The sequence below is a fragment of the Enoplosus armatus genome, chromosome 24, assembly GCF_043641665.1.
Source record: "Enoplosus armatus isolate fEnoArm2 chromosome 24, fEnoArm2.hap1, whole genome shotgun sequence".
Taxonomy (NCBI): domain Eukaryota; kingdom Metazoa; phylum Chordata; class Actinopteri; order Centrarchiformes; family Enoplosidae; genus Enoplosus; species Enoplosus armatus.
The window spans coordinates 11,804,823-11,832,291 of record NC_092203.1 but is presented as its reverse complement, the minus strand read 5'-3'; the positions used below and the strand labels follow the sequence as shown (position 1 = coordinate 11,832,291).

General features: G+C 46.6%; 1 protein-coding gene across 1 annotated transcript in view; it reads right to left on the bottom strand.

Moving 5' to 3' along the window:
- Positions 1–1,940: 1,940 nt before the first annotated feature.
- The window catches only part of LOC139306630 (kalirin-like), a 28,568-nt gene continuing 3,039 nt past the window's right edge, over positions 1,941–27,469 (bottom strand). The window contains exons 2-57 of the mRNA XM_070930531.1: positions 25,397–25,471; positions 25,199–25,313; positions 24,876–25,068; positions 24,476–24,699; positions 24,063–24,387; positions 23,841–23,963; positions 23,562–23,753; positions 23,258–23,389; positions 23,033–23,167; positions 22,866–22,958; positions 22,507–22,629; positions 22,211–22,327; positions 22,040–22,114; positions 21,677–21,799; positions 21,498–21,550; positions 20,752–20,899; positions 20,433–20,629; positions 20,229–20,326; positions 18,708–18,871; positions 18,483–18,602; positions 18,097–18,176; positions 17,765–17,903; positions 17,547–17,681; positions 17,093–17,255; positions 16,777–16,892; positions 16,423–16,545; positions 16,168–16,350; positions 15,960–16,084; positions 15,815–15,881; positions 15,375–15,484; positions 15,147–15,216; positions 14,970–15,059; positions 14,048–14,140; positions 13,278–13,389; positions 12,940–13,130; positions 12,754–12,855; positions 12,481–12,635; positions 11,893–11,995; positions 9,525–9,686; positions 9,076–9,280; positions 6,476–6,532; positions 6,286–6,389; positions 6,005–6,136; positions 5,806–5,919; positions 5,539–5,609; positions 5,386–5,452; positions 5,089–5,192; positions 4,932–5,001; positions 4,754–4,840; positions 4,320–4,412; positions 4,112–4,162; positions 3,743–3,820; positions 3,082–3,267; positions 2,827–2,998; positions 2,492–2,637; positions 1,941–2,397 (exon numbers count right to left, since the gene is read on the bottom strand). Of these exons, the coding sequence (XP_070786632.1) occupies positions 2,212–2,397; positions 2,492–2,637; positions 2,827–2,998; positions 3,082–3,267; positions 3,743–3,820; positions 4,112–4,162; positions 4,320–4,412; positions 4,754–4,840; positions 4,932–5,001; positions 5,089–5,192; positions 5,386–5,452; positions 5,539–5,609; positions 5,806–5,919; positions 6,005–6,136; positions 6,286–6,389; positions 6,476–6,532; positions 9,076–9,280; positions 9,525–9,686; positions 11,893–11,995; positions 12,481–12,635; positions 12,754–12,855; positions 12,940–13,130; positions 13,278–13,389; positions 14,048–14,140; positions 14,970–15,059; positions 15,147–15,216; positions 15,375–15,484; positions 15,815–15,881; positions 15,960–16,084; positions 16,168–16,350; positions 16,423–16,545; positions 16,777–16,892; positions 17,093–17,255; positions 17,547–17,681; positions 17,765–17,903; positions 18,097–18,176; positions 18,483–18,602; positions 18,708–18,871; positions 20,229–20,326; positions 20,433–20,629; positions 20,752–20,899; positions 21,498–21,550; positions 21,677–21,799; positions 22,040–22,114; positions 22,211–22,327; positions 22,507–22,629; positions 22,866–22,958; positions 23,033–23,167; positions 23,258–23,389; positions 23,562–23,753; positions 23,841–23,963; positions 24,063–24,387; positions 24,476–24,699; positions 24,876–25,068; positions 25,199–25,313; positions 25,397–25,471 (7,067 nt within the window). The 3' untranslated portion in view covers positions 1,941–2,211. The remainder of the gene's footprint in view (positions 2,398–2,491; positions 2,638–2,826; positions 2,999–3,081; positions 3,268–3,742; positions 3,821–4,111; positions 4,163–4,319; positions 4,413–4,753; positions 4,841–4,931; positions 5,002–5,088; positions 5,193–5,385; positions 5,453–5,538; positions 5,610–5,805; positions 5,920–6,004; positions 6,137–6,285; positions 6,390–6,475; positions 6,533–9,075; positions 9,281–9,524; positions 9,687–11,892; positions 11,996–12,480; positions 12,636–12,753; positions 12,856–12,939; positions 13,131–13,277; positions 13,390–14,047; positions 14,141–14,969; positions 15,060–15,146; positions 15,217–15,374; positions 15,485–15,814; positions 15,882–15,959; positions 16,085–16,167; positions 16,351–16,422; positions 16,546–16,776; positions 16,893–17,092; positions 17,256–17,546; positions 17,682–17,764; positions 17,904–18,096; positions 18,177–18,482; positions 18,603–18,707; positions 18,872–20,228; positions 20,327–20,432; positions 20,630–20,751; positions 20,900–21,497; positions 21,551–21,676; positions 21,800–22,039; positions 22,115–22,210; positions 22,328–22,506; positions 22,630–22,865; positions 22,959–23,032; positions 23,168–23,257; positions 23,390–23,561; positions 23,754–23,840; positions 23,964–24,062; positions 24,388–24,475; positions 24,700–24,875; positions 25,069–25,198; positions 25,314–25,396; positions 25,472–27,469) is intronic.

Genomic DNA, 27,469 nt, shown 5'->3' with positions numbered 1-27,469 from the left:
ACAGACGGGCGGACAGAGAGACAGACAGGTTCAGTGTCCAGAGTTAGTGGAGTAGCAGTTGGAGGTCTGGTCTATATACAGAAACAAGAAATGCATAATCAGAATATCCAAACTAACCAGAGCTGCACGCACGTGGGGTGGGGGGTGGGGGGGGGTGAGGATGAGGGGGGGGGGGGGCGGACGGCGGCAGCTCTGGTTCGCTAAAAAGACAAAAAAACTGGTGTCACCGCAAACACAACGAGTCGTCATGGCAACGCTACACCGGGACACCACCTAACTGTCCGTGGAAAAACACACACACACACACACACACACACAGGACGGCGTCACTAACACACACACACACACACACACGCTCTCCCTCTGACACACACACAAACATTAATATGACAAACAGTTTCTCTCTTTTTTTTCTATTGAGGTGAAAAACAGATTCTATTATTCTTAATTATCATAATCATCATAATTAATCATCTTCATCGCCTTCATCATAGCAGTGGTGTGTGTGTGGAGTGTGTGTGTGTGTGTCCTCAGTCTGTTTATACACACTATTAACAGGATGACACGCAGAGAGAGCTCAGTTCTGATTGGCTGACGGGTCTTTTCACCTCTTCTCTTCCAGGAGGCTTTATATTTTATTTTTTTTTAGTAATTGTCTCTTGTTGCTAGGCAACCGCAGCTTCCTGGAATCCCAGTCTGTTGGTGGCGGTGATGATGATGATGTGGTCATGTGGTCTCCCTCCCACTGACCCACAGGAAACAGTTTGTGATGTCATCAGAGTGCGATTGGTTGCTCGGGGCAGTAAACTGGAGGCCGACCTGGCGGCGTCGTCTGATTGGACGAGGCGAGGACGGAGGTGTGTTTTGGCTGAATGTTGAAGCACCAGGAAGGAGGGAGGAGACTAACAGTACCTGCTGCTGGGAGTGTGTGTGTGTGTAATTGACCTTTTAATACTGGCAGGTGATCAGGGCCTGAAGTGTGTCAGGAAACATGGTCTCCGTCACAGATATGAACCAACCTGAGGCTCGGGACCCCTCCAAGGGGTCGCAGGATACATCTGAGGGGTCACAGAATGATTGACAGGATAAAAAAAGTTCTTCTGCTACAGAAAGTTATTTTATTCTGCCGGATATGTTTGTATCACTTGAATATGTTTTGGTTTTAAACTGTTGGTCAAAACAATCTAGTTTAAGGTATAAAACGCTCCGACTGCTTCATTTAAATGGTCACCTGCCAAAGATATTAGTAAACCACTGCTTTAGCGCCACCCTCAGGACAAACTTGACATCTTTAGCTCCACTGCTGTCCAACAATTGAATCACTGCAGCCTGCTGGGGGCGCTAGCAGGAACGTGACCTGCATCATGTGCCATCCCTGCCTGTAGGGGGCAGCAGAGCACAGTACAACTATGACTCTGCAGGTGACTCGATGTCAACTACTGTTTAGTGATCAATAAGCATCCAATCAAACTACAGAGTGCTGTAGATTAGTTGGATTACAATAGTTGATCAACAGAAAAAGAACGGTTTGATTACACCGGGGAACACTGAGTTAGGTCTGACAGCTGTTTTTAACTCATTTTTGGGTGCGGAATCCAAAACTGATCTCAGTTCTTCTCTATCACGTCAAGTTTTTGAACTATAGGATCCCCCTTTTCTTAAAAAATATGAAAAATACTGTACTTAACAGATATGTGTGTGATAGTACTGACCTACTGGGAGCTGCACACACCTCTCACCGCACTGTCTCAGTTGTGACTGCACAAACAAGTTGCCACGTAGCTGTAGATGAGTCCAATCGTAATCAGCTGGCAAGTCTTACTACAGCTCATCAGTGGAGTTCTGCTTATCTGGAGGGTAAGCTGTGGAGAAAACACTTGACGTGCTAGAAAAAAACTGACTGCAATTTTGAAATCAGCATACCAATTTTAGTTTTAATCAACATAAAAATCTAACTCAACAGAAATTATTTTTCAAATTGTTCCCCAGTGTTATCGATTAATCATTTTGGTAATTTTACAAACACAAAACACAGATTAAAGTGAAAATCTTTGGACTGCTGGTCGGACGTCCACCTCTCTCAGAGCAAACCATCGTAAAAGAATTTCCCAGCATGCCTCTGGCCCTGTCAGCCTGCAGTATTTGAAGTCAGTGTGTGTAGTAGTAAACCGGACTCTGGCCCTGCTGTCAGTGTGTGTGTGTGTGTGTGTGTCAGTGTGTGTTGAGCACGCTGCGTGGCACCCAGCCCTCGGCGGCCGGCGAGTCGCTGTTGGCCGGCCGGTAGACCAGACTCTGACCCTGCTGGTTGGACGCCAGAATCTGAACCTTCTCCCCCCGAAACACAGAGATCTCGTCCTCCCGCACCGCCACGAAGTCCTGTAGCACCAGCACCAGCTCCTGAGGGGGTCAAAGGTCACATGGTCTCATCAAAGACATCTGGAATAGTTCCAATCTGAACTTTAAAAATCAAGCGCGATGGGGAAGTCCAAACCTGGTCGTCCTGCTCGATGTCAGGCGGAGGCTGAGGGGCGTGGCCGTTTGGTGTGGGTGGGGCTGACGGCGGTCGCCCAGACGACAGAGGGCGGGTCACAGAGATCCCGCCCTCCTTCTTCTGGTACTCAATGGGAGACTGAAGCGCTGTGGACACCGAGTGTAAACAGGGTCAGATTAGATTCAGATTCAACTAAACCAGATCGAATCAAACGACAAAACGACAAATTCAAGCTTAAGTAAAGTCAAATGTTTCACATTTCAGCAGTTTTTAAGATGTTTCAGGGAGATTCAAGGATGATTCAGTGCTGATTCTTGGAGATTTGAAGTACTCACCTGACAGGAAGTTGTTCTGGGCGTCCAGCAGGGTGGCGATGGTCTCCACCCAGGTCATCTTGATGCTGGCGGAGGACGCCTGCAGTGTGAAGCGCTCCGCCGAGCCACGAGACCACAACACGAACTTACAGGGATCACCGTCCACGCTGTCCTGCATCGCCAGGTAACTCACCTGATCACACACAAAAACAGCACCATTATTCCCAGTACCTCTCACACAGATCCATGTCTTGAACCGGTATAAACCAGCCTAACCTTGATGCTGTTCTTGAACTGGTATCCTGGGTTGTTGGAGCCTTTGCGCAGCAGTTCGCTGAAAATGATGATCTGCTCGAACAGGAAAACTCTTCGCTCTTTACTGCGAGACAGAACTCCTCCGTCCTGCTCCCAAACACAGAAGGTCTCCTGCTGCAGCAGCTTCCCCTGAGACGTCAACTTCCCCTGGACGACAGGTGAGGACAGAAAGACAGGTGAGGGTCATCTTATCTGCCTCTTTTCTCTCTTTTTATAGAGCACTATTGTTTTAAAGCTGCATTACTTGTTTTTGGCCACTTGGGGGCAGCAGAACTCCACAAAAAGCTGAACACTTTCATCTTATAAAGTACTTTTGGCTAACGTGTTAGACGACAGCTCCCGACTGAAGCAGACTCTATGTCTATGTCCCGTTTGCATAGTAAGTAATTATTTGTGGGGTTCCTCAGGGTTCTATTCTCGGTCCTTAATATTTTTGGTTAAAAGCTGCATTATTAGTTTTTTGGCCACTTGGAAGCAGCTCAACAAGCTGTAAACACAACTGGTGTTATTGGTTTGAGAGAGTTTCTGAGCTGTCCTTCTTGGGATGAGTTCAATAGACAGAATATCTGCAAGCACAATTGCCCACACTAAAAGACACAGACAGGTAGACAGACAGGTGTACCTCGTATCCCTGCAGGCGTCCCAGGTTCATCATGTCGTTGCAGCGCTTCGGCACCAATGACATCAGCTCCACCGCTTTCTGTACACACACACACACACAGTTGTTAAATATTACAATACTTTGATGGTCTACAGGGTGATGATTCACCAACCTGCGTAAATCATTTAACTTCATCATCACCATGACAACAGCAGCGTCTTCTAGTTCTGACTTTCTGGAATATGTGATGGTGGTGTGTTCAAGCTAAAACATGGAGTTTTGTTGCTCTTTAAAGGTTTAAAACCTTACTGCTCCAACAAGGAGAGGCTGTAAAAACTGGAACCAGGAGGCGATCGGCCAATCACAGTGTGGTATAAACGCATGACTCACCTCGATCTCTTCACAGTCGAGTCCTGCTTTGGACGTGTACTTGAGGAAGTCCTGAGAAAAAAGGAATAAAGAGGATGAAGGTGTTTGACATATTGGTCATAAAAGTAAAATGTATTATTGCCTTAATAAATCGTTACAAGACTGTTATACAGTAAAGTTAATGTTTGTGTAACCAGCAGAAACTCAGCAGATCCAAGTCCTCACAGACCTTCAGCAGCAGCTGGTACTTTGTGATTCTCTGGATGGGTTTGATCAGATAATCACTGATCGACATCCTGCAGCTGATCTCATGCTGGATCTCCTGCAGGCAGACAGGCAGACAGACAGACAGGTTCAGTTTGGCTTAAAGCAGTTGTTTGTGTTGCAGAACAATATTTCATCTGAGAACTCATGAGTTCTCCTGCTGAACTGTGAACAGACTCCTGCTGTTCCTCCACACCAGACTCCATTCAAAAATCAGCCTGTTTAGTGAAGCCTGCAGGTTTATGACTCTGTTTATGACTTTTTAAAATTATTTATTTGCTTTTATTTAACCAGGACAGCTTCTTCTCCATGTTTTTGAAAGTTTTGGCTGAAACAGCAGCACAGTACAATTATTTGCCATTAGAGCTGAAGACGTAAATCTTTAAAAACACGTGTTACCTCAAAGAAGGTCTCGTACTCGATGACGATGAACTCTGACCTCGGCTTGTTCTGACAGTAAACCACATACATATGGAGACGACGTTCCTGCAGCACACGCACAAATATTTCATAAATATTGTAACTTGCTGCCGTGACAAACAGTATTGTGGCGTTCACATTCGCTCTCTGAACTCACATGTCTGATGAAGAGGTCGGCCAGCAGGTCGTGATTCTGGACACAACGGTCCAACTCCACCAGGAAGAAACTGAAAGAAAACACAGACAGTGAGTCTGAGAGTGTGTGACGGGAAAGACAGGAGGATTTTATTCATGTGTGTTCAAGTGTGACGGACTCGCGGTGCCAGTCGTAGATCTGCTGGATGTTGCCGAAGACGATCTTGTCTTTTCCTCTCATGTCCTCTGGAATCCCTCTGACCTCCAACCTGGACATGAAGCCCTGAGAGACACAGACAGACGGTAAATATGTGTTACATTTGATTTTACGATCGTTTAAACTCAACATTCATGCCAGTAAAGCAAATTTGATTTGATTTGAGCCGTTTCTGTCATCTCAGAATCCTTTTTCAAGTGAAGTGAAACTGTCAGAACATTTAAATAGTATAAACCAGAGAACCAATCTAAAGTCTCACCTCCACAATCACAGCCAGGTCCTTCACATAGTCCTTCTCTGATTGGATCATCTCATTAACCACAAACCTGCACACACAAACACAAAGTTCACTTGAAATCTTTTTCAATATTCACGCAGATTTCACATCTTTATAACTGTGTTTGTGTCTTACATTCGTCCTCTCAGTGCTTTATTTCGCTGTTCGGTGTCCGACTCGTTGGAGCCCTGATCTGAATCCAGAGCCTGAAGAGAGAAGAAACAAAGCCTGGACAATTAGGATCGAGATCCTGGTGGTTTGCAGGAATTTGTACCAAAATCTGGTCCAGTTTCCTGGGAAAAATACCAGTGGCAACCTGGAATTGTAGCTTGTGTGCGTCTGCATACTGAAAATGATCGTATCGTAGCCAAACACTAATATGACTTTCTTCCAGGTACTTACCTCGGGGTTGTTTGGGTCTTTGATGATCTGCATGGGAGGTGGTAGAAGGGTGTGGCTTTCTTCCTCTGGCTCCTCCTCCCCTCCACTCTGCCCCGCCTCCTCCTTCCTCGCCTTCTGCAGAAACAAACAGAAACTACGACTTTATCTTTTCTGACGTTATCGTGTGTGTGTGTGTGTGTGTGTGTGTGTGTGTGTGTACCGCCTGTGCGTTGCCAGTGAGGGGTGTGGCCTGCTCCGGCCTGTTGTCCCGCCTCCTGGTTCTGATTGGAGGTTTCTTCTGTCCGTCAGCCTTCCCTTGACTCAGCCTCCGGACGGGACTCGTCAACCAGCGCTGCAAAAAACACACAATTACCATGACTGAAAGTAACTAAGTACATTTACTCAAGTACTGCACTGAAGTACAATTTTGAGGTACTTGTACTTTACTTGAGTATTTCCATTTTACTCCACAGTTGTACTATGAGGACGATCAGCTGTTACCTTCAGGGTGTTTCCGGTTCCAGAGACGGTGCGTTTCGGCCCCGGAGAGCCGACAGCGCCCCCTGGAGCCCCGCCCACTCCATACACTGTGGGGGAGATGGCACCTGAGAGAGGAAAACAAGGAGGCGTCATCAGCGTCATGATGAGTTCACTGCACATCGGCGTGGTGAGTAAATTCAGTGATTCTCACTTTGGCTGGTGGTCTGAGTCTGGAGCCCCGACCCTTCAGAGCTGTACAGGCTGGAGTCTGCAGACAAACACAGAGACTAGACTTCATTATCAGGAACGTATAACAGAGACATTTCCATGCATACTTTCAATTTGTAACTGTTAAAGAGGCCGTTTTTTCACTGTAGTATTGTCTGAGAACGTCTTCCACCACTGATGCAAACCGTGAAAAGAGAGTGAGACAGGTGAAAGACACAACACACAGACGGGTCAGTGACGTCGGCCTCCTGCAGACTGAACACACACAATACACTGAGAGTGTGTGTGTGTGTTGGGTGTGGTGTGTGATGGTGTGTGAGGCTCCGACAGAGATAAAACCTGCGTGTCCTGTTCAACACAAACACGTCTGTAACATTCCTGCATGTCATTGACTGCATGTGTGTTAGTTTTGCTGTAGTGGTAGAGAGACAATCAAGCAGACAGCGAGACAGAGAGAGAGAGAGAGAGAGCGACAGGTCAACACACAGTCACCTTGTTCTATCACTCATTAACCAACACACGCTCACTCTCTCTCTTCGTCTCTCTTTCATATGAAAACCCACCTCGCTCGTCCTCTCCCTCTCCTACAATCCATCCCCAAACGGCAGAACAATCCCAGCATGCACCTCTGCCCCTCCGCATGCTTCGACATCAGTCCATTCAGAGGTAAATAAAGACGTGACAGAAGGGAATAAATCGACCGACAGAGAGAAGTTTCTCTCCTCAGCACTGAATGAAACTACAGAGGAGTGAGAGGTCTGCGGGGGCGGGGCTAAAATACAAGGGGCGGGGGCAGAAGAAGTGGGCGTGGCTAAGAGTTCCATTAGTTTCATTGTGTTTATAAAACAATAAAATAAGTCACTGCTGACAATAAAATATGATAAAATTAAATTCATTAAAATATAATCAAAATTAAGAAAAAGCCACAGAAAATTCTGATAGAAAAGGAAATAATATTTATTCAAAGTATTCAAATTTTAAAATAAAAGATAAAACATTAAAATACATAAAAGATAAAGAAAAGTAAGTAAAAAAACAAAACATAAAAAAAGTCTAAATGAAATAAACATAATTTATAATAAATGAAACTAAATTAAACAAAACTGAGCTAACCTGAAAAACAGCTACTTTATTTTTAAACTGCAGCTCGCTGTGTTTCCTGACGGGGAAGAAGACACAGCAGGTAGCCACACACACACACACTCACACACACACACACACACACACACACACACACACACACACACACACACACTCACACTCACACACACACACACACACACTCACACACACACACACACACACACACACACACTCACACACACACACACTCAGGATGTTAAACTGCAGATTCCTGTTGAGTCTGAAACTCCGTCGGGTCAATGTTTAACCCTGAAACTGTCTCACCTCTGGACTCTGTGAGGGAGACGTCTCGTCAAACCAGATCACACTTTAAGACGAGGACTGAAGACACGTTCACACTTGTTTGTTCCTTGTCTTTTAATTTAATGACACCAACATGCTGCTTTAGCGCCACCATCTGGTGCGGAGTGTGAGTGGATGGACAGAGTGGCTTTTTTGTTCGTTTTTTCTTATTAATTAAAACTAATAACATGAACAACTGTCAAAATGTCTGCCGTGAGCTGCAACGTGGAGAAGCTTTTATAAAGGAAGCTCAAACAGAGAGCACAAGATGCTCTTTCAGATGTACCGTCTCTTTAAAACAAGTTATGATGCTCACGCGAAGCAGCAGATCCTAACAAACAAACGGGTTTAAATTTTTTATGCTCAGCTGCAGAACAAGCAGACAAGGAGGACTTGTGTGTGTCTTTACATCTTTACAAAGGGATTTAAATATTTAGGAGGCCACAGAGAGAGAGACAGGATGTGGGACATCACAAACACCGTGTTGTGGGTTGAGGATGTTTAAAGTTGCCTCTGTTTAAACAGGAAGTGACATAGGGCAAACATGGGAAGTGCTGCAGATGGTGGAAAGAGTAAAGGGGCAACAGACAGAAATTCTGATAAGTTGATATATATCTTGGAGGGGGGGGGGCATTGGGGCTGATGGAAAACATGGTCTGAATGTGGAGAAACATAAGCTAGAACACTTCTATCAGCCGTGCTCTGATTGGTTTACCTCAACTGTACTGTAGCTAGCTGCCAATCTTAATCTGCAGCGATCAATAGCTCAAGTTAACATCAGCTAACAAGCTAACCAAAAGACCACATGGGTACAGGCCCAAACCTGCCGATCCACAGCTAGCTTACAGCTAAGAGCCAAAACCCAGCGTTGTGTGCCTGCGGCAGGGCTGGTGCTGTTTGAAATGTTTTCATACTAATCTTCTTGTTTCCATAATAAAACCATCAGATTTACGATGCGTTCCTCAGCCAAATATAGTGGTTTTTCTGCAAAAACCTTTTTTGTTACAAAATACGTCTGAAATGTTAAATGTTATCCAAAGACGAGCGGCCATGCATGACCTTTACATAGATAAAATACAAAAACCTGCTCAATGAAAACTGAAATCAGAAACCGTCCGACCACAGAAGCGTAACAGTGCAAGACATCCAGATACTCACCCCTCCCAGCGCTCAAAGTAGAGGAGGAGTTGGAGCTGTTGGAGGAAGAGGTGGTGGTGGTGGAGGAGGAGTTGCAGGAGGAGGAGGTGGTTGTGCACGTAGAAGAGGTGCCGGAGGAGGTGGTGGAAGCCGGGATGAGCCCCTCCATGTCGGCTGCACTGTGGGAGTGTGACAGACAGAGGGCGCTCATCGGCAGTAAACCCTCCTGCAGGGAAACACAAAGCCGATATTAGAGATGTTTGTTTTGTAAAATAAAGAGAAAGAAGGAGATGGACAATATGTGAGGACATTTAGTTTATCTTTGTCACATGTGGGGACATTTAGTTTATCTTTGCCACATGTGGGGACATTGAGTTTATCTTTGTTACTTGTGGGGACGCTTGGTTTGTGACATTTGTTACCTGTTGGGGTGTTTGGTTCATTTCATTTGAGGACGTTTGATTTATTACCTGCTGGGGCGTTTGATCTGTCGTTCTGACCAGACACCACCCGGGCCGTTCGGCTGAACGCTCCACCAGCTCCACAGTCTGACCACAGCGAACGCTGAGCTCTCCTGGTCCCCCGGAGGAGAAATCCAACAACACCACCACTAACTCACAGCCTCCTGACAGCTGGAGAGACAGACAGAGAGACACACAGGTAAGACAGGTTATTTGACAGACTGAGGATGTTGAATCTGTTGGCTCACAGTCTGTTAAACTTCAGCATGTGGTGCCAAAGAAGTCTCCTCTAATAAGACTAATAATAACATTATTATCATTAGCACTAGAAGCTCTTAAAGTAGTAGTAGTGTCCAGAGGGGTGTGTGCTGCAGTCCCCTGACCTCACCACTGCTGCAGCTGGCTGGGTGTGTACGTTAAAACTTTAAGAGGGGAAATGTCTTATGTGGCTGTACGGTGTAAAAATATAATTAAATATGATACTGAAAGATGCCGTGGCATTATAAACCTCCACCCGACGCTTCTCCCCCCTCAATAATAATAATATCCACAAAAGTATGAATTACCCCCAAAAGTCATGGAAAATGCTTTGTTAAAGTATTAAAAATGACCTTTAAAATCATTTGTACATTTAGGGCTCTAAACAGTAACTAACTTATTAACTATATATCTAACCATCATTCTGTGAAACTAAAGTACAAGTACATCAACATTGTACTTAAGTACACCACTAAATTAAATGTACTTAGTTATTTTGTTTAGCTAAATGACAATGCTAACATGCTGATGCTAAGCAGGTATAATTTTACCCATGTGCATCATCTTAGTTTAGCGTGCTAGCATGCTAATCAGCACTAAACACAAAGTGCAGCGGAGGCTGATGGGAATGTCATGGACACATATTGACCTTTTTTATGTGTCCAACAGACCAAAGGTTGTTGAGAAATGTCATTCTTGATCAAAGACAGACCGACATTACCGTCCCTGGAGTCATGCTGCTAGCATGGCTAAAACATCACAGGTAAAGCTGCCTGTAAACAACCTGCAGGCACTTCTGAACCTTTACTTGATCAATGAGGCCTTCGCATCCAGGTTCTAATATGAGACCACATTAATTCCAGTTCCTGCTGAAATTATTCGTATTCTCCCAGGAGACCGCCGTCAGTTCCTTTCAGTAATCCAGTGGGGACAAATAAACACGACATGACAAATGACAAAAATACAAACCATGAAACCTTCATACATCATCCTAATATATATGTTCTCTGCTCGTCCAATCACAGCAGGCACACTGAGCTCTGATTGGAGGGTGGAGAGCAGAAAACATCATGTGATCTTGGACAATGAGACCGGATCGCCACGGTTACCAGTGACTCTGTGTGTGTGTGTGTTGACTGATAGTGAACTCGAGCACATGGGCTGTTACACACACACACACACACACTCAGCGTGTCTACAGGGAATAGTGGGGTGTTCCCCGAGCTAATCGATCACAGATGTGATCAGTCGTACAGCCCAGCTAGCATCACACAACACATCACACAATACAAACACAGCTGTGGAAAGCACCCGAGTACATTTACTCCAGTACTACATTTGTAAGTACTACATTTTTATGCAGCTGTATACTTGTACTCCATTTATTTCACAGCTGTTGTTGCTTTCCAGATTAATATTTAACATAAAAAGTAGAGTGCTGCTTACATGCTAATGCATCAATAATAATAATAATAATAACAATCTTCCACCAATTTTTAACAAACACAAACTCAACATCACACATACTGCCTCCAAACATTATGATGAGGATGATGATGATATTATGAATAATCTCTCAGAGCTTGACAACAGACCCGTCACATGCACGCTGCTGATTAAAGAGTTAATGAAGCAGTTAGTCTATAAAATATGATGTTTTGTTATTAATTAAGTAGCTGAAACGATCAATTAGTCGATTGACAGAAGATAATAATAAAATAGTTATTCTACGACTTTTACTTCTTTCGTGTGGTATTAGTACTTTTACTGCAGTAAAGGACCCAAGTACTTCCTCCACCTCCTCCTCTGAGTGTCTGGGGTCAGAGGTCACAGCACCAGCCACTGACCCCACCCTCAGCTAACTAACAGCAGGTAAAAGAAATCAAACATACCTCGTCAGGAGAGCAGAAAAGAAGTGAAAGTTTCGAGAAAGAATCTGACAACGAACTGAGGAAACTCCCTCTCTCACACACACACACACACACACACACACACACACACACACACACACACACACACACACACACACCAGCCAGCTGCAGCCAGTGGTGAGGTCATGAGACCGTGTGACACACCCCTCTGGAAACACAGAGTGTGTGTGTGTGTGTGTGTGTGTTACCTTGTCGCTGTCGGCGGTGTTTTGCGATGTTCGGGAGGCGATGGAGACGGTGTCCGGCTGACTGCTGGCATCACCCAGACTGTCTGCATCCTCACTGGTCTCCCTGAGAGAGACAGACAGAGAGACAGAGACAGACAGCTTTTAAACTTGTACCTTAAACGACACTTTTTCTATTAAGGTGCAAATAACTAATTGATGAATGAATCAGTTATAAAATATTAAGGGGTTTTTAGTGGATTACATGTAGAGTTGAAGGGGTTCTTAAGGGGTAAATGAAAATCTTAAAATGTACCAAATAGCATTAAAGCGTCCCTGAATTCTGCACATAGTGGCTTTAACTTGGGGGTTGGTGTTGGTATTAATGGCGGATTATTTATATGCCGGATTTAGCAGAAATTACTACTAATTTGTCTAAATGTATGAGGTGACTGTTTGATGATGAGCAGGGCAGCGATAAAGTGAGTGATTTCTAAATGGAGTTTGGTGTAATGCTTTTGAAGCTCAGAGGACAGAGTGTACTGGAGTTAGAACATGAACACCATCAGGGCATCTAACATGGACGTGTTGGCTGTGTTTCCGCGTGCTGACCTGCGGCTGATGCTGCGCTGTCGCCCCAGGGTGGGGTTTGGTGTCTTGGGGAGGGGAATGGGCTCCCTCAGCGCCCCCCGCAGGTGACCCCGCCTCTCCTGGATCACCTGCCGAATGCTGCGGACCCACTCCTGCTTCAGCTCCAACGACGACGCCTGTGGAGAGAGAGGACGACAGGTAGACAGCCCACAAGCACCTAAACCTCGTCATCAAAACGTCACCTGAGGGACAGGACGGATGTCAACAGGAGCCGTCCCTTTGGAGCGCACGCACCTTCAGGACCGTCTTGTTGTCGGATGTCGGCGTTCGTCCAACCCACAGAGCAAACTTACAGGGGTCCCCCTCTATGTGCTCTGTTACGCCGAGCTCTGAGGTCTGAGAGAGAGACATGTAGTGAGAGTGAGACAGCAGCAGGTGGCGCAGCAGACACCTTTACAGTCTTTTGTACGTGTGCGTTACCCTCAGTCTGCTCTTGTAGAGGTATTTGGTTCGTCCGGACGAGTCTTTGATCTCCTTACTGAAGATGAGTGACAGCTCAAACAGGAAGAGGTGTCGGTCCCGCCCCTTCCTGATCAGAGACTTCGGCTCCCAAACCAGGAAGGAGTCCTGCAGGAGGAGCTCGCCCTGCACCTCCAGACCCTCCTCCAGACCTGACGGGGACATCACAGCGAGGACAGTCTTAATGTCACCTCTCAACTAGAGTGTGACTGAAGTCATGTCCTCAGGAAGCCTCGTACTCGAGCTCCTTCAGAGTAAAAGCCCTCCAGCTGCTTAACAGTAAAAGACAGTTAAGTTACCTTCCAGCATGCTAACGTGCATAGCATCGTTAGCTCTCTTTGGGACGCTCAGCATCACGTCCAGGCCTTCTTTTATCTCGCCTTTCCCCTCCTCGCAGCACGCTAACAGCTCCTACAAACACACAAAACTTTATCAGTCAGCTGTTGAGAGGACACACAGGTGAATTCTGTATATTGTTTAAACAGATGAATCCATAATAATTCATTATTCACAAAGACATAATCCAACGTTAAAAAGGAAAAGTTCTTCCATACATTGTACATTATGTTATGTTATGTTATATACTATATAATATTTATTATATTTCCTCTCATTTTTCCACTTTCTGCAGCTACTTATTATTATTATTAATATTATTAATATTCCCTACATGGTCTTTTCTGACCATTTCTCTTGACACATAATGATGGTTAATGCAGAACACAAAATGAGTGATATGCTCCATTTCTTTGTGTACAAGTATGAAGTAGTATTTACCGGTAAAAGATAATATTACACATGAAAGAGCTGAAAGGTTGAACAGATAAAATCATAATAAATGACGGGTCTACATGGACGTCACCTTCAGGCTGCTGCTGAGCTCACGTTACGACAAAGATTTCAAACTAACTTCAAATGTGTTTCATGTGTTATTCTGGACCCGGACTGGATCCTTTGGGCTCCATAGAAACTGCTTTGGACTGAAAATCCTCAGAGGGAACAAACATGCAGCTTTGCTCTGAATTGAACAGCCGATTGCTGTTCGGAGAAACGTGGTACGTAGTATTACCTTGAGCAGCAGCTGGTACTTAGTGATCCTCTGAACTGGTTTGATGAGAGCTGAGGAGATGGAGTTGGCCAGACCATGTCTCCTCTGGACTTCCTGCACACAAACACACACAAAACTTGTTAAAGGGAAAATTATAAACCAAACTGAACTAAAGGTAATGCTTTATTTTGCAGGTCCTGTCATTATTTCTTGGGACATTTTCTGAGGAGAACTTTATGAAGAAAACCTTGATGAGACAGGACACGTAGTTAGAACCCACTCAACTACCCACCAAGACAAACTTTGCTTTTTGCCTGTTCAGCTGACCTGCTGCGCACTGACTAAATTACTTTTTAGGTCAATGGTTTCTTGCCAGTCCAGCCTCGGGGTCCGGACCGTCCTTTCAAGTCACTGTCACACACAGAGACCAACGTAACACCCATTCAGTTTTATTTCCATCCGTCCATTCCCTTTGTCAGAGGACACAAACCCAGGACCTTCTTGCTGCGAGGGGACAGAGTTTCCCACCGAGCCGCCCCTCAATTTTAATACACAACAAAGAAAGAATCTGCACATTAAACTTGATGAAATAAGACACAAGAGACAGAAATCAAAAGCAGTGTAAGCTATCAGCTACAATCCGGCTTTTCAGAAAATAGTACGAGAAAAGTCATTTTCACTTCCCTTCATAGGACATACGTTCTCTTTTTTGAGTTCAGTTTAAGTAAAACCAGCTTTAAGACAGTCGGTGTCGTGGCGTTCGCTAGCTTCCTGTCCGGAGGGAGCACTACGGCCAATGGAAGGTCATGTGACCCACGCAGCCAGCACTGACAGGCTATTTGTACGTTGTGGCTATTTACAACACATAAAATAAAGTGTTACTCAACTTCATTATTAGTTGTTCTTAAGGTCTTATACTGTTAAACAAAGTGACGGTCCTGACCTCGAAGAATCCCACGCCGTGCTGCTGGATCAGTAAACTGGAGTCTGGTTTGTTCCTGCAGTACGTCACGTACATGTGGAACTTATCGGCCTGAGACACAAACAGGACGTTTTATTCATTTTAGTATTTTCATCTGGACTTCATATTTTTAATTGATAAAAAAAACAAACTGGTTACCCAGGTAACGAAGCAGTGTCCAACGTCCTCAGGAAGCTGCTCGTAGTTTTCCAGCTCCTTCAGGAAAATACTGCAAAACACACAGTACTGCGTTACTACACACAGAATATTATAGTGGCAATAAATACACAAATGGGTACGCTGTTTGCTTGAGTAGTACTGCAGAACTGGTAGATGTACTGGATGTTTCCTGCCGTAGTACATGCTTTGCAGTATATTTTGCAGTACCTGTTGTGGAACTCGTAGATGTCCTGGATGTTTCCGAACACGATGTCGTCCTTGTTGGTGAGACCAGACGGGACGTCCTCTGAGCCGCTCGTCATCTCCCACAGGTACGTCTGCACCAGTAAAAAGTATTACGATTGGGAAACACTGTCCTCTATGATGTAATACTACATGGTATCACGTATTGCTTTAATGTCCTTAAGCTGTGGTTCTTCATCACCATATGAACGTGTTTATGATCAGCAGCAGGTTTAAACGTGTTGTCTGCAGTTCAGTCAGCAGAGGGCGCTGCTGGTGTCAGTAAACAGTGTCATGAAGTATTGCATTACATAAAACTATGTTGAATTACAAAGTACTAGAATCTAGGACTTTGTGGTGCTGGACTGTATTCTGTGGTACTCTGTGGTAAATGGTACTGCAGTACTGTGGTGTTGGGTGTGTACCTCGATACACTCCTGCAGATCTCTGACATAGACTCTCTCTGTTTGAAGGAGCTCAGCCATGATGTACCTGAGAACACACACGACATGTTACCAAAGCATGTACACGGTTAATACTATTACTAATATTAGTACTAATGCTACTCACTCTTTCTTGCGGGCGGAGCGTCTCTTCTCGTCGCTGATCTGATGACTGGGGTCGGACAGGTTGACCTCCGGGTCGGAGTCCGACAGACTGTTGGGGATCAGCTCCAGCTCCAAGTCCTTATTGTCCTGGCAGGGACACCGTGATAACAGGTGAGTCCACAAACGGATCAGTTCCAAGTAAAAGTGTTTTTACTGGTCTGGACTCTTACCTGTGAGCACCCTCCCAGCGCCGTCTCCAGCAGGTGGCGGTACTGTCCCACCCTGACGGTGAAGTCGCGGTAACGTTTATCTACCGTGGCGACGCAGCGACGGAGCTCAGTGCGGTGGGCGTGGCCTTTAGCCAGCATGCTCTCAGCCAGTTGGATCAGCAGGTGAACCTTTTCCTGGGTGTGCTGAGAGACAGAGACGCAGGTGAGTGGTGGTATCAGTGGACGTATACGTCTGTCTTGTGTGTGTGTTCTCACCTTGGCAGAAACACAGAACTCTCTGTGTTGGTTCAGCAGTTCTTGCGTCTCTGACACCGTTGCCCCCGGCGATGTGTGCGTGGCCAGGTAGTGGTCACCTGACTGCTGCAGCCAATCCAGAGCCTGCAACGAAAAGAGACGTTAAAGTACAGTCACACTACGTCTATTCAACGAAAACACACTAGAATAATAACTCCATCTTCATCACTGGAACTCCATAACAAGGCACTGTCCTAATTTAATGTCTCGATTTAGCCATTACAACCATCCCCATTTTACCCACAATACTTTGGGAGCTGACTTGGCGTACACAAGTACATTTTCCATCCCTGTGATGAGAAGAACATTGTCTACCTGCTGGGTGTGGCTCTGGAACATCAGGTACTGCTGGCATTGATCCAGTCTACGTTTCTTCAAAGTCCAGAAATGAAGAACTCTGTTTTCCCTCTGGAGCAACTCACTGAGGATACCTGCACGCAAACACACACACACACACACACACACACACACACACACACACACCTGGATCAGTAAAACTAACACTGTACTGTACAAACACATAACCCAACAAACCGTGGAGTTCCTCAGGGCTCCATACTGGCTCCACTGTATGTCTCCATTTACACTAAACATTACATACGTGTTTCTGTGTGTGCGTACGTTCACTCACCTTTGACCTGTTGCTCCGGCACCCTGGAGTGCCCAGTGACCTCGGTGACCCCCGTTACCCCGGAGACGGTGACGCTGTGACCGGAGATGTTCGCCATGGTGACGCTGTTTCGGTGGATGTACTTGAGGAAAACTTCAGCGTTCCGTCTGGCCAGAGTGCAAGCCTGTCACCATGGTAACAACCGTTAGGGACCCTATCATATTATATCTGCTGCTAACGTTAGCCTAGTAGCATCCAGGACTGGCTCCCACTCCCGTAGTGGGAGCCAATAATTCGCTAATAATAGGATAACTATTGGCCTTGGAAGTAACCCTGGGTTGCTACTGTGGGTTGTAAGCTAGTTAGCCAGGAATGCTAATGTTTGCAGATTAAACATGCTGTGTTTTTAGTTTTATAAAAGGCTAAAAAAGTTATGCTAAGCTATGATTGGACAATGTTTTAAGACTCCCCTCACCTTCAGGAACGCCTCCTTCTGCTCCATGTGTTTGCTGATGAGCGGCATGAGTTGCTCCGGCTGTCTCTCTCCGCCTCCACACCAGTCCTCTTCCCTGCGGTACTCCTGCTCCAGACTCTCCAGCACCCCACACACCTGGAGAGACCGGCAGACAGGTAGGTAGAGAGACAGACAGACAGGTTGTAAAGTAGGACAGATAGACAGATAGACAACAGTACCTGTTGGGATGTCCTGTAGAAGGCTGCGGAGGCGTTGACCAGTTTGAGTCTGTCCTCAATCCTCAGCATCAGAGTCTGCCAGTGCAGCGCCACCGTCTGGGCACAAGACCTCACTGCATCTGGTTCATAGTGACCTGACCTGAAGGGGGGAGCATCAGAGGTCACATTATTGGGACAGTGTGTTAATACAGGACATCTCCAAGGTCTGTTTTAATGGTCCAACCTGCTTCAGCAGGACCTGGTTTTACACAGACCAGGTGCAACCAAATAGGTAGTGAGCTACTGGTTAATAACTTGTCATTTGTATTATAAATCAGTCGACATTAACTCACCTGACCAGCAGCTCTGCTCTCTGCTGCAGAGCCAGAGCCACCTGATGAGTCCTCTGCAGGGAGTCGGCATGGAGCAGAGCCTGGGAAGACAGGAAGTGGAAGACAAGGTATGTCCACTGCATTTCCATTGATCCAACTGGAGGATTTGTGTCTATAAATTACTCATCAGTGTCCCATTGCCATGGTAACCTTTACATCTGCCTGCTGTGATGGACAGCAGACACATTATCCTCCCCCTCTGTATGAGGGGAGGGTCATTGATTCATTGTCTTCATCTTCCTGTTTGTAAACAAGATCTCAGTTGAATATCCCAAAATGCACTCTATGTGTTTTAGTGTGTGTGTGTGTGTGTGTGTGTGTGTGTGTGTGTGTGTGTGTGCAGTAACCTCTATGGCCTGCTGGAGGCGCTCATGCTCCCTCTGCAGCTGCTCAGCTTCAGACAGACAGCTGGAGTTCAACATGCAGGACGACAGCATGACCTCCCCCTCTGAGATCCAACCCAGCACCTGAGACACAGACAGACAGGTGGAGAGAGACAGACAGGTGGAGATGATCCTCTGCAGCAGTGCCTGGATGTCACCTGGATCTGCAGGTGTGTGAGTGTGTGTTACCTGTTTGACCTGGCTCTGCAGGTGTCTCAGCTGCAGGTTCTGCTCCAGGTGTGTGTGTGTGTGATCTGCAATCTGCTGCATCTCCTTCTGTTTGTCCTGCAGGAGGTGCTGCAGCTCCTCCACCTGAGAGGAGAGACCCCCCTCCGCCTCCGACAGCTCGATACCTGACACACACACACACACACACACACACGATTTTAGACCTTCAGAGTGAGGACATTTTGGCTGTTAAGGTCCTCACAAGTATAGTAATACAACTGTGTTCTTGTGTGTACGCGTGCCTGGATGCGTGTGTGTGTGTGTGTGTGTGTGTCTCCATGGCACATTCAATACGCAGGTTTCCATGGGGACCAGCTGTGTGCTTCAGAGAGCAGTTTCCATGGCAACCCCATCCCCCTTTTCCCCCTCCCCCCATTATCCTCTCTGCCCCCCCCCCACCCCCCACCCCCTAATATCATCCGTGTGTTGCTGAACTGGTCAGACTGACGCTTCACTGTAGCATAAAATGTGCTGACTGATTTCTGATTTATTCTATTTTCACAGTAGAGGAGGAAAAATAATCAATATGGCAACTGAACTGTGAACTGTTCTGCCAGTTCGGCCTTTTGCCAGTTTATGGTTATTTGACGCCATCAAAGACCCTGGTGCCCCCCAAGGAAAGCCAAAACCCCCTGAAGCGCTGCTGCAATCCCCAAAATGAAATCCAAAAACCGTTTAAAAATTCAAAAAATGTAAGCTCTTTAAGGACCACATGGACCCTTTAATAAACCTCTACCCCCTCAACGTTCTCTGCAAACCCCCTCAAGGACCACTGGAGCACTATCAAGAATCTATGGAAACCCCTAAAAAACCTCTGGAACCCTCATAGCACTAGAAACAACCCAAGGACCCCTGGGACCCACAAAACCTCAAGGAAGTCCACAGTGGAGAGCTGTCAAGGAACTCTGGAACCTCCTCAAGGACCACTGGAACCCTATAAGGGGACCACCAGAGCACTGTCAATGACTCCTGGGAATCCCTTACGGACTACCGGAAACCCTAGAACCCCTTTCTGGATTTCAAACCCCCTCTGAAGGACCACCACAGCATTATCAAGCACCATTGGAACCCGTCAAGAAACTCTGAAACCCACTAAAACACTCCTGAAAGCCCCCCCAATGACTCATGTAGTCCTCGTTTCATTTCTTGTGGTGTACCCCAAGGCTCAATCCTAATTCCCTTTAGTTTCTGTCTATATAAGATGCCATTAGGTTCTAACATTCAAAAATATGGTGTATATTTCAGACGGTTTGCAGATGACACCCAGCTCTATGTTTCTGTTCATCTGATGACCTCAGCCCTGTTGTCACTTTGGTTAATTACATTTCAGATCAGCAAATGGAAAGTCTGTGAAAGTAATCACATTACTAATCAGCGGCAGCACTAATCATAGCATTAGTAGTAGTAGTAATGGTAGCATTAAACATAGCTTTGGAAAAAGTACAGTACAATTGCAGCAGTAACAGCAACAGTGTGACTCACCTGACGCCTGGACCTCAGTGATGTACTGCTGAAGGTCGTGACCTTGTTGGATGACCTCATAGATCATATTGTTCATAGCCAGCCGTCGCTCCATGTGCCTACAGATCAATCAATCAATCTATTGGTCAAAGCCTGCAAGTCCTTTTTTGATTCGTAATTTTTAATTTTTGAGCTAGGATGATGTCATCACACTGGCCTGTTTACCTGTGGATGCGCTGCTGTGCTAGCGTTAGCACCTCAGGGCTAGCCTCCGCTAGCCGTGACTGACCCAGTGCCAGCTTGTCCTGGGCTAGCTTGTCGTGGTTTGCGTCGGCTAGCCGTGGCGATGCTAGCTTCTCTGTGGAGAAGTCCTGGGACTGTTTCTGAAGGTCCTGCTTCCAGGCATCCATTTCCCCGGTTACCTACAAAACACACATGCATATGGAATCCTTCCTTAACACAGTGGAGGAAGGTTCAAGAAATAATTTTGGGAGAAATGTATAATGTTTTAATTATTATTAAATGAAAAACATAAACAGTGTACCTCCAGCGTGCACTGGTGCAGGATGCGGAGCTGAAGGTAAACATCCAATCGGATCTTCCTCTGGTGGAAAAGTTCCTCCAACTGAACATGAGACTCCTCCAGCTGCTGCAGCACTGACTCCACATGGGCCACCGAGCTGCCCTGGGGTCTGAAACAAATGCACCAAAAGTGGTTGAACAAACCTGAAAACAAACCCAACCACACAACTACATGGACTTTACAAACGCACCCACATAGGTTATACCAAGTAGATTAGAAACGCACCCACACAAACCTGAAAACAAAAACACCCACAACAACAACACCAACTCCACACACCCTGAGCTGCCCTGAGCAGTGAAACAAACGCACCCACACATATTATACAAACCTGAAAAACAAACGTACCCACACAGGCCAATCGAAAACAATCACAACCACAATCACACTAACTCCACACAGGACCCCGAGCTGCCATGTGAAGTGAAACAAACTCCCACACAATAAATACACCCACACAGGTTGTACAAAAACTACTAAACGAGAAAACAAACATACCCTTACAGGATTTGCAAACTAAAAATCAAACGCACCCAAACTAGAAAACAAACGCACCCACACATTCTACAGAAACTGGGTCTGGGCCACAGACAAGGGGTCAGCTTTTGCAAACCTAAAACAAACACACCCACAATAATTACAAACACCAGCTCCACACAGGCTGCCCTGACGAGTGAATCAAACGCATCCACACTCTCTGTGTGTACCTGAGTTGCAGGATGAGGTCTTCTCCCTCCCGGATGACACTCATCGCAGCTTCCTGTGGGTCAGGGTTAGAGTTAGGGTTAGTGTGAGGGTTAGAGGTGAGGGGTCAGAGGTCAGGGTGGTGTTAGGTTGTTATGACAGGGTTAGGTGTAGAGGTCAGAGGTCAAACGTCAGCTGGTACCTGTGTGTTGGCCTGCTGCTGCTGCTGCTGACTGATGAGAGTCTGCAGAGCCTCCACCGTGTCCGGACAAACACAGAGATCTGAGGAGAGCTGCTTCTGGAGGCCTTCCATCCATGCTGAGAGCTGAGGAGGAGGAGGAGGAGGAGAGGAAGAGGAGGAAGAGGAGAGGAAGAGGAGGACAGAAAGATACATAGATATTTGATATAAGTGACCACAACGATTCTCACATGAAACACCTCGCAGCTCTGCAGATATAGTATAACAGTATATTATAGTATATAACAATATATTATTGTACATAACAGTATATTATTGTATATAACAGTATATTATACTATATTACTTCTCTAGTATTTTAGTTACCTCCTTAGTGTGTGTGTAGAAAGACACAGCGAGGTCCAGTAGCAGCTTCCTCTGTTCAACTCGCTGGATGAACGCCTGCAAACACACAACATAATATCGGCCATTTTGAATGTATAACAGGAAGTAGAAACATGCGTTCACTCGGTCGTTTCTTCCTCCTGTCAGAGTTACCTGCATGCGGAGCTCCAGGTCTCTGGCTGCCTGGTAGATCTCCTCCTCCTCACACTCTCCAGACTGAGCCAGCTGATCGGCTGCTTCCAGAAGCTTCTCTGCATTAGTGTAAGTGTTCTGACGCACACACACACACACACACAGTGCTGATGTTAGTACATCAGGATTGTCTGTCACCGGCTGCATTAACCCCTTCCATGTATTAGAATACATTGTGCAGCGACATTAAAGGGTTAGGGTTCGCTAGACCCGGGAGAGTCAGTGGGGTTTAGTTGATCCAGGTCTAAGTGTGTTACCTGTGCAACCTGCTGGAAGTCGTCGTGGCGTTTCTGCAGCGCTCGTGCTCGGTGCAGAGACTTCCCCACGCCGCTGTGTTTGTTCAGGAAAACCTCACCGTGCTGCTCCACCCAGTCCAATACCTGAGAGACAGACAGGTGGAGAGAGAGACAGGCAGGGGGGGAGAGAATCTGAAACTTAAATCTGGGTTTGGATCCAAACGTTGACCCTCTCAATCTCTGATGGAAGCCTATTTTCACCAAGAAAAGTCAAGATTCTTACTTTAAAAAGTCAAAATCATGAGATAAAAGTCAAAATGACCTAAATGCTGATGATGAATCTCGGTATGGATCTGGATCTGGATCTGGATTTGTCGTACCTGCCTAACATCCTGTTGAAACACACACAGCTGCAGGCGCTGGTGGAGGCGGAGTTTACGATGCTGCCACGCCCCCTCCACCTCATGGTGACCCTGCAAAGAAGAACAGACTTCACATCAGTCCACCTGTCTGTCTGCCTGCTCTAATGGTGGATGTGAGACCGTACCTGCATGACCTGGTGCAGAACTCCCATGATGCCGTGCGTGGCAGCAGTGAAGTCGGGTTTGGTCGCTGAGTCATCGGAGTCGGTCGCCGGGCAGCGCTGGAGGACTTCCAATAAGGCTTTACCACTCTCGCTGACCTGCAGACAGACAGGTAGTCAGTCAGACAGACAGGTGGGGAGGCTGACAGGTGCTCAGACAGTCAGACACGTGTGGAGACAGACGGGTACCTGTGTGTAGTTGGCAGAGATCTCCTCGTTCAGCTCCTGGTGTTTCTTTGTTGCAGCTTCCAGCTCTGCTGTCGCCGACGGCAACGGCCCTTCAGAGCACGCCTGAACCCAGCCCTCCACTCGGAGCAGGAACTGGACAGACAGACAGACAGGTAGGAAGATAAAAGCAAAAGAGGTAAAATAGACAGACAGGTAGATAGGTAAGTAGTGAGACAGGCAGATAGATATAAGACAGACAGGTAGCAAGACAGGTAGATTGGTAGTGAGACAGGTGTACACAGCAGGTGTGTTGATCACTGATCACCTGCTCTGCCCCCTGGTGGAAGCCGGTTGCCATGGCGAGCGTGTTGCTGCGCTCCTCCAGCGTCGTCGTCAGGGACTTCCAGTCTTCCTGTAACCGTGACGACACCATGGCGATCCGCTCCGCCCCGTAGTGACCGGCCTCTGCCAGCCTCGCCGCCACGGTAACCACGCTGTCCACGTTCACACTGCCGTTCTGCACCGAGACACACAGACACGTTGTCAAGGACAAAACAAACAACAAACAAAACACACGCACGCACACGCACACGCACGCACTGACCATGCAGTTGGCGGTGAAGTGCTGGTGTTGTGTCTGGAGGTCGAGGGCGTGCTGGTGGTTCTGGCCAACCTCCGCCAGACTCTGCATGAACAGCTCTTTACTGTGAGCGATCCACTCCGACATCTGAGGCCCAGAGACAGACAGAAAGAGTGAGACGGGTTCGATCACACCTGTGGTTCAGTGAGCATAGAATCCAGATGAACCACGAGTAGTTAACCTCACCTTAGTGGCATCCTGCTCGAACAGGTGCAGCTGCAGCGCCTGGTCCAGGTGCAGCTTCCTGTCGCCCCAGCTCTGCAGCAGGTGACTGCGAGCCCCCTGCAGCCGATCCAGCAGAGACGAAACCTTTGGTGCGACACTCTGGAAGTCCGCGCCGCCCGACAGCCAGCTGCCGTGGCTACCGCTACCGCCGCCGCCTTCGGTGGAGGCGTCACCATGGGAGGGGCCCAGGCGCATGCGCTGGAGCAAGCTCCGCCCCTCTCGCTCGAGGGCGTCGACCGGTGCCGTGGCGATGGTGTTACGGAGACGACCGTGTTCCTCGAGGAGTCTGGAATGGATTAATAGTCACGTTGGAATACTTGGAATAATCAATAGCTTATAAATGATCAATAAGTATGACTGAGGCGCTTCCTCACTTGCGGGCCTCGTCGACATCCTGGGGCTCTGGTATGCGGTTCAGCCCGGCCTCCAGCTGCTCCAGCTGGGACAGAAGCTGCGTGGCTGCCCCCGAAAACTCCTCCAGACCCAGACGCAGCTCGGTCCACTCCACGTGGTCGTACTCCAGCGAGCCGCCGAGGTCAGAGGTCAGCTGGGAGGGGTCGACGAGCCGGGACAGACCCTCCACCGACACCAGGCTGGTCTGAAGACAGAGACAGGAAGAAGGGGTTCATTGACTCAATGTAGTCTACTGTACATCCACAAGGAAACTTGAACCAAAATAAATAAAACAGCAATAAAACTTGATGATTGACTGCAGTTAATTCAGCTCCACTAGCAGTACTTCTGTAGTCATCAGTAGTAGTACTGCAGTAGTACCTCGAAGCTGAGCTTGGCGCTGCCCAGGTTGGTCTTGTGTTTCTGCCAGAAGGTGTCTGGTTTGATGAGCAGCGCTGTGTGGATGTTGGAGGAGAACGACTCCTGCAGAGTCCGTAACACCGGCTTCACGCTGTCCCACTTACTGCCGCGCATGTCCACCACCACCGTGAATCCACGAGCACGCACGTCCTCGCTGACAGACAGACAGGCAGGGACAGAGAGACAGACAGGCGGGGAGTTAATGCAACCCTGTCTCATCATTTACATCTACACCTGTGTGCTACTGCTGAGAGAGAGACAGGCAGAGAGACAGAAGGCGTTACCTGGGTATGGTCGCCAGGTAAGTGACCAATCGGCTGAGGTCTTCCTGTTTTATTCGATCATGATTGGTCCTGGCAGGGAAGGTCAGGATCGGTCCGCCGCGTTTGTCCCGTCCACCTGGAGAACACAGTTAAACTGGGTCACATCGGGACCGGACTGGACCAAACTGGGCTCAAAACATGCAGCGGTGTGTATTTTACCCGACACGAAGGCCACTTTCTCTCGGAGCACCGTCAGGACGTCGACCGCCCGAACGCACTCTGCTTTACCTGGACCTGAGAGACACAGAGGGAGGGGTCTTTAGCTGGTGGCTCCACTGTCAAAGTACTCTGTTGCAAATAAAAGTATTGGCAACAAAAAGTACCATATCATATACTCTGTTATCCCGTTTTTATTTCTGTAACATTATTATTAATGTTGTAGCAGGTTGAGCTCATTTTAACTACCATACTTTATATATATATATATATATATATATATATACAGTGTAGTGGAGTAGAAGTATAAAGTAGCCAGAAATGGAAATACTCAAATAAAGTACATCAAAATTGCAGTACAGTACTTGAGAAAATGTATCCTTCAAATCTATCAAATGTGTTTTCTTCCTTTTACATTTACAAAGTCCATTTTTTTACTTTTTCATTGTTTGCTAGCTTGCAGTCTTCTTCTTCTTTTTCGGGCGCCTCGCTGTATTTCTCGGCTCGTTACCGCCCCCAACTGTCAGTCGGCGGAGTAGCATGAAACTGGCGTCAGGATCGTGCTCGTGTGCATGATTTATCATTGAAAGTGGGACCCCCCCCAAGTAGAAAGACGGCCCCACAGCTCCTCTGGTGTGGACCAAAGTGGTGAAACTACCAACAGACTGAGGAAGCAAAAACTGACCTGTTTCCTCCCTGGTGTTGATATCACTCATCACTTCTTGGTAAACACATCTTTCACTAATATTATATTATAATAATATCAGAATTTAGAGAAAAGAGGCCCAGCAAACAACAACAAACTATTTCCACCCGTCCACCAAAATGAGCCAATCAGGCTTCAGAGGAGAGGAGCTGACAGACATTTCAATTAAAAAGCTGACTCCTGCAGCTCAGTGTGTGTGTGTGTGTGTGTGTGTGTGTGTGTGTTGCAGACAGATATACAGGCCTCCCATGTGCGTCAGATCATCCTGCACAGCGGGAGGAAGCTAATCCAACACACACACACACACTGAGGGCATTAAACATCTCACATTAGCAGCTCGAGCAGTGATAACCCTCTGAGAGAGAACCTAAAAACAGGAAGCAGACGAAGGAGGACGCTCACATTTATACAACCTGAACTACCTCCTCACAGCGTCCTGTTTCTCCTTCGTTACTGTCCTTGAATCGTCTCCTCCCTCTGGACCGATCTGTCTCCTCAAACCCCCCGCTGACAGTCCAGACCCAGATTGACTGTCTGTTAAATCTAGACTAATTGTTTGGCTTGAGACCACTGATGGATTATTTTAACTGTGTCATGGCACTGAAAACATACACAGGTCAAGTGGAGCCATAGTGATCAGAAAACTTCCAGAAGCCTCGTGGCCATAATGACCTTAAACTAAATATGGGATAATAATCCCACGTCCATTTCTTCTATCACGAGACGCACAAATGTCTTCATGTTAAACTGCAACGATGATTCAATTATTTGAGTGACAGAAAATGAACCAGAAATTATTTAGATAAAGATCTTTAGATATAGATCTGTCACAGTAAAAGCTGTCAGGCTATCTTTCCAACTCCTTCACAGTAAAACACAAGCTGCTGTTTCACAGTAAAAGCCCTGCAGATCCGTTAATGTAAAAGCCCTCTCGTTGTTTCACAGTAAAAGCCCTGCAGATCCTTTAATGTAAAAGCCCTCTCGTTGTTTCACAGTAAAAGCCCTCTCGTTGTTTCACAGTAAAAGCCCTCTTGTTGTTTGACAGTAAAAGCCCTCTCGTTGTTTCACAGTAAAAGCCCTCTCGTTGTTTCACAGTAAATGTCCTCCAGTCTCTTTACTGTAAAATCTAAGCAACCGTCTCCTGGAAATTACTGCCAGAAGTTTTTTACCAACATAACGAGGAAATGTTTTTTATTAACGTATCTGCCAAGTTGCAAAATGTTGACACTGAACGTATCAGTGAAACGTTCACTGACAGCGTTGTTTTCCTTCGCGGGCAGCTGAAGCAGGACGAATGTTTTTATGGTTATGTTTCAGCAACTTGCAGCTCTTGGTTGAGGTCCAGGAAAGATTAATTATTCATTGACCTG